The sequence below is a fragment of the Centrocercus urophasianus genome, unplaced genomic scaffold (genome assembly GCF_019232065.1).
Source record: "Centrocercus urophasianus isolate 14NV4802_14NV808 unplaced genomic scaffold, USGS_Curo_1.0 seq_25, whole genome shotgun sequence".
Taxonomy (NCBI): Eukaryota; Metazoa; Chordata; class Aves; order Galliformes; family Phasianidae; genus Centrocercus; species Centrocercus urophasianus.
The window spans coordinates 15,622,502-15,632,687 of NW_024884811.1; the positions used below are offsets into that span (position 1 = coordinate 15,622,502).

The 10,186-nt window shown below is 36.1% G+C and overlaps 1 protein-coding gene across 1 annotated transcript in view; it reads right to left on the minus strand.

Annotated features, from left to right (window-relative positions):
* The window catches only part of NIPBL (NIPBL cohesin loading factor), a 94,745-nt gene extending 88,102 nt beyond the window's left edge, over positions 1 to 6,643 (minus strand). Inside the window, exons 1-3 of the mRNA XM_042826004.1 lie at positions 6,500 to 6,643; positions 4,584 to 4,749; positions 3,397 to 3,527 (exon numbers count right to left, since the gene is read on the minus strand). Coding sequence (XP_042681938.1) covers positions 3,397 to 3,527; positions 4,584 to 4,749; positions 6,500 to 6,563 — 361 coding nt within the window. The 5' untranslated portion in view covers positions 6,564 to 6,643. The remainder of the gene's footprint in view (positions 1 to 3,396; positions 3,528 to 4,583; positions 4,750 to 6,499) is intronic.
* Between the last annotated feature and the right edge of the window lie 3,543 nt (positions 6,644 to 10,186).

A 10,186-nucleotide genomic window follows, 5' to 3' on the forward strand; every position in this document is an offset into this window, starting at 1 on the left:
AGCACACTAACCCCCCTGTGATTCTGGAAGAAACAGTCAGAGACCTACTGCTCCAACTGGACTGTCACAAGTCGATGGGGCCAGATGAGATCCACCCAAGAGTGCTGAGGGAACTGGCGGAGGTGAGAGCCGAGCCCCTTTCCATCATCTGTCAGCGCTCCTTGTTGACTGGTGAGGTCCCAGAAGACTGGAGGCTTGCCAACATGACTCCCATTTTCAAGAAAGGTCGTAAGGAGGATCCGGGGAACTACAGGCCTGTTAGCCTGACCTCGGTGCCAGGGAAGGTTATGGAGCAGATTGTCTTGAGGGAGATCACATGGCATGTGCGGGATGAGTGGGGGATCAGGCCTAGCCAGCCTGGGTTCGTGAAGGGCAGGTCCTGCTTGACCAACCTGATCTCCTTCTATGATCTAGTGACCCATCTGGTGGATGAGGGAAAGGCTGTTGATGTGGTCTACCTAGACTTCAGCAAAGCCTTTGACACTGTCTCCCACAGCATTCTCCTGCAGAAGCTGGCAGCCAGAGGCTTGGATGGATACACTCTTGGCTGGGTGAGGAGCTGGCTGGAGGGCTGGGCACAGAGAGTGGTGGTGAATGGAGTCAAATCCAGCTGGCAACCAGTCGTGAGTGGTGTTCCCCAGGGGTCGGTGCTGGGGCCTGTCCTCTTCAATATCTTTATTGATGACCTCGATGAGGGCATCGAGTGCACCCTCAGTAAATTCGCAGATGACACCAAATTGGCTGGAAGTGTGGATCTGCCTGGGGGTAGCGAGGCCCTACAGAGGGATCTGGACAGGCTGGAGAGCTGGGCTGAAGCCAATGGGATGAGTTTCAACAAGGCCAAATGCCGGGTCCTGCACTTCGGCCACAACAACCCCAGGCGACGCTACAGGCTTGGGGCGGTATGGCTGGAGGACTGTGTAGAGGAAATGGACCTGGGGGCATTGATTGATGCTCTGATGAACATGAGCCGACAGTGTGCCCAGGTGGCCAAGAAGGCCAATGGCATCCTGGCTTGCATCAGGAACAGCATTGCAAGCAGGAGCAGAGAGGTGATTGTTCCCCTATATTCAGCACTGGTGAGGCCGCACCTCGAGTACTGTGTCCAGTTTTGGGCCCCTCACTGCAAGAAAGATATTGAGGCCCTGGAACGTGTTCAAAGGAGGGCAACAAAGCTGGCGAGGGGTCTGGAACACAGGCCATATGAGGAGAGGCTGAAGGAGCTGGGAATGTTCAGCCTGGAGAAGAGGAGGCTCAGGGGAGACCTCATTGCTCTCTATAACTTCCTGAAGGGAGGTTGTAGTGAGCTGGGGGTCGGCCTCTTCTCTCGTGTCATTAGTGATAGGACCAGAGGGAATGGTTTCAAGCTACGGCACGGGAGATTCAGGCTGGGCATGAGGAAGTATTACTTTTCAGAAAGGGTGGTCAGGCACTGGAATGGACTGCCCAGGGAGCTGGTGGAGTCACCGAGCCTGGGGGTGTTCAAGGAAAGGCTGGATGTTGTGTTGAGGGACATGGTTTAGTGGGAGCTATTGGGAATAGGTGAACGGTTGGACTGGATGAGCTTTTAGGTCTTTTCCAACCTTGGTGATTCTATCATTCTACGAAAAAAAAATAAGGTCTTCTAGCTGAAAAAAAAAGCATTCCACAAAATCTCTACCAAACTGTTCTACAAACTTTGAATAGAGATTACAAAACCTCCACACAAAACAGAAGAAAAGCAAATCTTTCCTGACCCAATAAAACTATATCAAGCACTTTCACCTTGGATATCTGAATGGGATATATTAACACTTAGTAAGACTACCAAAATTTTCCTGAACTTATCTTAAAGACCCATATATTTCAAGATAAGAGAGTACCCCTTCCCATTGAAACTGATGTAACGCTTTGTCCATCTTTTTCAAACATTCCTCCCAAGATAATCTTCATCTCAAAATAGCTTTTTTACAGGTATGCTTCACTTTCTTCCTTCTTTCTAGTTTTCCAGTTTCACACTTAGACTTCAATGCTTCAAATGATAAATGAATTCAAAGTATGTAATACAATGGAATGATCTAGAATTTTTCAGTTCTGGTCTCTTCTGGTTCTTTGAAACATTGTGTTAACATTATTAAATAGCATCACCTGTTCTTTTGTATTTCATTTTACATTATTTTTAATTCTGTATCAATACCTTCCTTCTGAACAACACCATTAGCAAAATTTAGAAGGAAAGCATCTGAGTTTGTTTTCTTTCTTTCAAAATCTTCTTGTGGAAGAAAGAATTCCAAAACTATTATCTTACTTTTCCACTGGAAAAAAATTATTTTACCCTACAAAACTGGTGCAAAACACTGAGGCAGAGTCTCTTTGTGGAACCAGTCTGTAAATGGGTAGGACAATTGCAACAATTCACACAGCTGGAAGAATCATTCTACCACATTTACCACTGAACACAGCATACAGTAATTGCTATCGGACCTTAAATTTCAGGACCAGTGAAGTTTTAAATATTTAGAATCAGGCCTATTTTTCATTCTATAAAATTTCTCCATTCTCTAGTGTTCTGTCCTACACAAGTCCTTTCCAAATCTTATGTGGCTTTTTATTCATCTAGGTGAATGAACTTAATCATTTAACATTTTTTCCTTTCCAAAATACCTCACACTTTCCATCTTCTGTAGACTCTTACGACACTTCCATCAGTATATCTAAAACGCTAGCAATATTTGCATACTGCAAAAAATGGAAATTCTCCTAATCAATATATAGTTCGCTACTTAAGGAACAGACTTCAAGTGCAAGAGAAAAAGTCTTCAGATCTAAATCTAGAACCTGTCTCCTTTGCTTGGTGTCTCCTCCAGTCTTTGCTATTTACCAATACAAACTTCAGAAGAGTCAGCTTAAAAGACAGTAAAACCTGTATGGCAACAGAAAATGCTGAGAAGAACAGTAGCAGAGAAAAGCTTTTACATATGGTTCACTTACCCTTATTCTTTAAACCTGAACTACTGAAGAACCATTGGTATTAAAGACTAACTGTAAGTGTACAGATCTTCAGTAAAATCAAGGTGTATTTTTCCAACTTCAGTTATTTACTAAGATAAATATACAAACTTAGCCAGAAAGAAATTCAAATAAATTATTTTAAAATCAAATCCAATCTAGTATCCCACAGCTTAGCTTTCAGCAGGGAAATAAAACATTATTTTCCAAAATTCCCAATAGTTATTTCACTGCTTACATTAATACAGTCTCTTTTAGAAGATGTCAAGATACATAACTCACTATTATTATCAAACACATAGTAAGGCATAGATACCACAGATGTAGTCCATATGTGTTTGTTGCTAGTATTAGGCCCTTAAATATATAGAACACAAATACAATCAGTAAATAATAGAAAATTCTTACCACTTTGTACCCCATATCTGTTTTGCATGCTTTTCTCCCTGAAAACATTAGGATTCCTTGCCAGGATAGCTTGCAGCAAAACTGGTGTATCACCCTCTGGATCATCACTGCCAAGGTTATCTTTCAATTCTCTGTGATTGTGGAAGAAAGCAAATTAAGAATGAAACGCATTTTCAAATTTTAAGAAATGATTGTCGGATTTTAAAAAAATATGCTAAAATGAAAGAAAAAAATGTATTGCTAAAATAAAGAACGAAGAAACCAAGTCTGCAGAGCACTGTCCCTCCCTGTCTTAATTACTATTATTATTTTTTTATCTCTTTGTTAAACATCAGAAGAAACACTAGCTGTAGGCTCTTCAAAATTAATACACATATATCCATGGTTGCCAGTTTCAAACACTTATGAAAGTATCTTAGGCCTTAGGACTTTCATATCTTGATCTTCTCCACTGATGAAGAACTCTTTGGGTAACATCAAGAAAGGAGTCTAAGAGTGAAAATAAGGTATGCGTGAAAGCATAACATTCAGGTTATATATTTTATTTTAAAAAGGGAAAATGACATATCAATCCCCTCTGAACTATTGAAAACGTAATACATTTTCTGTAAATACATCTGTGATTTTATTCTTTGTTTTGAAGACTTTTAATAGCTACTTCCATTTGATCAAGATAACTTGGAATATGTAGGAAAAAAACAATGCTGTCAACAGAAAGCAATTCAAAGGACATATTGCAAAAAGAGTCAAAATACTCATAAACAAAAAGCAGACATTTGCTGATTCTTTTAATGTCAAAGTTTTCATAACTAAATCAGAATTCACATGGATCTTACATGGTCATCACCAAAACTCTTCTTTGGGTAATGTCAGGTATATAATTTATATATTTTACATTATTCAGCTAACTGGAACATAAATAAGTCAAGAACAGTCAAAACCATCAAATTTGAACTCACAATCAGCATTATGAAGATCAAAAAGAAAACCAACAAAAAAGAATGAAGTTATATTTCAGAGTTACATGAAACAGTTGAGTCTTACACAGTAGTAATCTGCTAAACAAACCTAATAAAAAACTTCCCAATTCCATTGCTCAGATTCTCACATCCTTCTCAACCTTAGTTCATTTTAATCTCAAGGAACAAGGACAGTGATGGCATAAAACTGAAGTACAAAATACATACATGTGATCTGTTGACACCTGATTGAGACTGTGGATGAGCTGTGAAACCAGATTTTCATCCCTGCAAGCCAGAAGGCAGTTCACTTCTTCAGCTATTCGTCCATTGAAAAGCAGGCTCTTTGTTGTTGTGGCAGGTAAAGGTGATGGAAGAGGCAGCTGGTTCAAAACTGTTATCAGAGGAGTGAAAGAAGTTCAGAAACATTCCACAGAACACAGTCACACAAATATTACTACCTCATATAATTAAGAAAACAAACAATCCTGACAAATACATTTAAAATATAGAGCCATTATTACATTCTCAGTTTATTCTTCTGTTGTATTAATTTCTATATAAGTTATCTTCTCAAGAGAAGGCAAGTGATGTTGGTTGGTATGACTATGGTAATCCACTGAAAATATCTATTCACAAGCATGGGAAAAAGGATTGAACTTATTGAATTTTATTGAACTTCATGTAAAACATCAATGTTTCAATTGGATTACAAATAAGCATAGAACATTTACAGGGGCGTTCTTACATCTATAAGTCAAAGAAAGAAGTAGATCAAACCACAGGCCACGACCAGGTGATTGGTACAAGAAGAGTAAGCCAAAAAGAACAAAAAATTCTCAAATGGGTCCAAGAAAACAAGCTGAACCTGACTACTCAAACTTATTAAAACTCCAGGATGAAGGTTTCAACTGATCAATTAGAAATAGCTTCAAAAAAGAACAACGTAAATCAAATACATTCTTTCAGGTCCTCTATTTTATACTTGGAAATTCTGAAGAAAAAAAAAAAAGGGGGGGAGATGCCAGTTGTTTATGTTATTTTATTTTTCCAATATAACATATATAATCACTGTATGTGATTCCAGCTGCTTCTTTCCACAAGAGGGAAAAAAAAAGGGTTGGGGGAGAGTAGTCACAAGTTATTGTTTTTTACCTTCTCCCAAGTCTCTAAACTTTACATGAAAACCTAAGCACAGGGTCTAATACCATCTAAACTAGTTCAGTGTTTCAAAACCCCTTGTGTGAAGAAGTTTGAGCAGTGATTTCTACCAGTTACATATATTGACTTTTCTTAGAATCTTGTGTGTAAAGACTTAACTCTAGAAAATTTTCCATACTTTGGAAACTCATGATTTGCAACCTGATGGTCCACTATTTAGCTTGCATAAACAAATACACATACACATAGATTCATATAAGTAGCATCTTTCAATTTGATATTTTAGAACAGAAAAACACAAAAAATATTTCAAGATTTTTTTTTCTCAAATATATCAGTTTTGGTTTGTGTTATCCATTGTTTGTTTGCTTTTAAGCTAGGAAATTAAATTCAATTTTGGGGTAAACTTTAGTTGCTCTTAGAAAGTTTTTCCAAATTTCAACAGTATCATAATAATCCATTTCCTTTACATGGTATACAATCAAGAAAGAGGCCTCATAGGTCAAGCTGCTTATTTTCATTAGCATCTAAATTTTAGAGCAACTCTAACATAATTGAAGGAATATTCACATGCACAGCGTATTTCACATCTCTTTTTCGATGAATGTATGATTTAAAAACATCTTACTTTCTTCTTTATTTTTATGTTACCCATATATGTTTATGACGCATTAATTTAATTCTGAATTATTTAAGTGCCAGGTTTACTTCAGATTGCATTGTTTTGTTTTTAACTTACATTTTATTAAATGTTAGAATTAGCGTTATTTTATTTGAAAATACTCTATTTACAAGTTAAGTTAAAAATTTAAGTTGCAACAAAACAAAAGTAATCTTTTAAATGCCAAACCTAATTTAAATCAGATTTTTTATTTTTTTTTAGTAAGTAGCGTTTCATATTTCTATAGTTTGAAAATACAAATATTCACCAAAAAGGTAAACAGCAATATATTAAAGACCAAAAAAAAACAAAGAGTACTTACGGTCGGTAAGACTAGCAATCCCTGCAAGAGTAGTGATGGGAACATGAGGCATATCCCCATTCATCCTGAAGTTCTGGGATGGTAGTGCCTACACAGATATCTTAGTTCAGGTGCCAGCTATCATTACTTCCCATCTCCCAAGCACTGAAAATAACGAAAAAGAAAAAAAACAACAAATTACAACGTTAGGTTTACTTTCAGCAATATAAATGAAGTGCAGGCCATAACCTCAGTTACATACTAAATAAAATTTGTCAAGAGTAGGTAGAACAATGTTAATGTAAACACTAAATGGCATAAAGCAGCCAAAAATCTGGTGTCAAAAGCAAAGCCCTTTAGCAAAAACACTGCAAAATAAGGCAAGCAAAACATTTTATCGGCTTATACAGTACCAATACTCAATATCTGACTATTAGAAGTACAAAATATTAAAAGAAGTAATGAATTTTACATCTTATTTTGAAAGAAAATTGGTAGCAAAATTTCCATTTCATTTTACTACGGTGGTGAGCACATAATCCATAACCAGCTTAAGGGATGAGCTGCTACATTCACTTCTCAATTTTGGAAAAGAAACTATTTTTCATAGACTGGGTGGCTGCCAAAAGTAAAATCAATAATATACAGACATAAAAATGAAAAAAAACTGTGAAAAATTCAAAATCTTAAGAGTATTTTCAAAGAAGTATCTACCTCAAAATTATTCTGAAAATCTCTGTGGCAGAACTATTGCTAGCAACTGTATATCTTTCAAAAAAGAAAGGCTTAATCCTACTAAAGAAGTTTGGTTATTTAGTGTAAAATGGTACAGTTTGCATTGCACAAATTTGTAAGTATTTGTTAACTGAGATCTCACTATGTAAAGATTCCAACTATACTGAAGTCTGCTTTAAAAAAAAAGTCAAAATCATTTCAGCTGCAGTTGCATAACAAAATTTACAAAGACAACACACCATGATCTACTATTATTACACTAATGAAATGAGAAAAATTGAGCATGGTGGTGTTTAAAGACAAACAAAATAAATTAGGGAAAAGCAACTTGATATAAATATATGTCTATCTACTATGGACAGTCACCTGTGTTGACAGTTTCTTAAATAGAAAGACCTCCATAAGTAGACTTTGTTTACTGTTGATGCTCTTACTGTTTTTATGTCATACCAACAGCAATATATAGGACAGTCTTACTAACAAATACACGGAGATTCCAAGCAAGAGATGAAAACACGATATGAAGTTGTCATGAATCATGGAAGTTAACTTTTCAGTTTCTCTACCTACACATAACTGAATTATTTAAAAACAAACAAACAAAAAAAAAGCCAACAATGAGGTTAAAGAGGCTTATTTCATTTGCAGCACTTGCCACAATCTTATTATTACCAACAAGTTATATCTGTTTATTAACAATATAGTTTATTTGAGGTGTGAAATCAAGCTAAAGAAATGGTTGCAGATGGATATACTGGATAGTTTGAATTTTTAGGTTATTCTGGTTTGCTTTAACTAGAAAGAAAAACAGCCTTTGTGAACAAAACAGCCTTTGTTCACCCAGTATAGTTTCAAATACGTACTTCAAACACCTGAAACTAACACCAACATATGCAGAATTTCAGTGGTTTCTTAGTTCCATAATAAAATTTTCTTTAAAGAACAAAACTACAACCTTACTTGTACCATGATGAGTCTGCAACAGCAAACCCACAAGTACTACTAATACTTATAGTATTTAGCCATGTCAATATTGCTGGAAATCCAGTGAGCAACACTGAAGCAAGAAAAAAAAAATGCTATCACTTTCACCTCCTGATTGCCTGTATAAGGTGTAAACATCAGAGGCAGCCACTATCAGTAAGTGTTCTTTCCTGGCATTACTGCCACAATAATTGAATTAGATGAATGGGAAGAATTCATCCAGACCATTAAATTAGAAACTTTCTCCATAGCTACGCAATTTAAAATGAGAACTGGTAAAGTAGCAAGCTTAGGATGGTCAGTGGAGGAGGAAACTTCCATTCTAAGAGAGCTGAAGGAGTTAGTTTGTTTAGCCAACAAAACAAAGGTTAAGAGGGAATGTGGTTTCTTTCTAGCAGATAAATAAGGTTGAAAAGGAAGAATGCTAAAAAACAATGTTGATATAATAATAAACAGAGGCATGAATACTAGCAAGCAAGGTAGGTTATCAGAGCTGCCCACCAGCAAAGCAGCCACTTTCTGAAACAGCCTTCTCCTTGGAGAAGTAATAGACTTAATCAACATCTTTAATTTAAGATGGATCAAGCAGATGTTAGAGAAGGGACAGGATGTGGTTGCCTGCATCAGCAAGCAACTAAGCACGGTGACTCAAGAAGACACTTAGAGTGCTATGTTTTTGTAAGTATGATGATGTGAGTAAACAGAGCAGAGTAGGAAAAAAGACAAAAAAATTGACTGATGGAGTTAAGTGATGATGCTAATTTATACTACAAACATAACGTGAAGAAACTACATGGGAATATCTGAGTCCAAATATTGCATTTGTTATGTTAAGTGCAAAATTGAATCTTACTTTTTTTTTTTTTTTTTTTTTGAAATGGAAAAAAAAAAAAAAACCAAAAAACTAAAAATCAATTCCAGAACTGGAGACTCGGGTCCATTAAATTATAATTGCAATTTGTGGAAAAAAAAGAAATGAGGAATGTTAGTAAAATCACTCATTTAGGGAATTTAAAATATCAATCAGTTAGGGTAGAAAAACTGACAACTCAAGAACAGGCTCTTGCCTTCAAACCACCAGAACATGCAAGGATTAATGGTTTGACAGATGGACATGGTTGTATTGTTGCTTTTTCTTCCATTCCTGAACAACAAGAAGTAAAAAGCAATAAATTGTAGCAACTCACTATTAGTCAAGGAGAATCAAAACGTATTAATTTTTAGATAGTACTTTACATTATCATCTTTGTAGAGTAGCTACTATTGAAGCGACAGAATTCCTACCTCCAGATTGAAAAAAAATGAAAGTATATTGTCTGAGTTACGGAAATTAATGAACTGCTGCATTATTTAGCTTCTAAACAATGAATAAGAGTGTAGCAGTTCAAACAGAGAAGTGCACACCCGATTTACATATACGCAAAGCACATCTTGCATGTTCAGAATACACTTAATTATTCTTGCTCTCTCTTGAAAACAGAGAATATGTAAAACTTATTCCAGGGAGAAAAAAACTGCAGAACACAATGGAAGTGATACAAAGACCCCCTTAGTGAGGAAAAACAGTGAAAGGACGACATATGTTAAGAATAATATAGGAAAAGACATCATCATAAGACATAGCAAAAAGTGCAGTCACGACAAGCATTGAAAGTGATATTAAAAGAAAAAGTTTATCCTGCTAATAATGTTTTTTAACTACCCTTTTTAAGTACTACTTTAATACGTTGGTTTTTACCTTCATTTTTTGTCAGTTATATATATATCTTCCTTTACTGTAAAATAAACATTCCAAAGAAAATTTCTAACAGAAAGATAATTTTTTAAAGCTGATTGCTTATTTGTTCTTAAAAGGGATGATAAAGTTAATACCTGGTTGATAGAATAGTTCATAAATAGAAAATACTGACTGCCTTCAGTACTGACTGTGCTGCACTGAAGGGGGGTGGAGGGGTGGGAGCAGGAGAAAAAAGGGACGGAGGGAGGGAG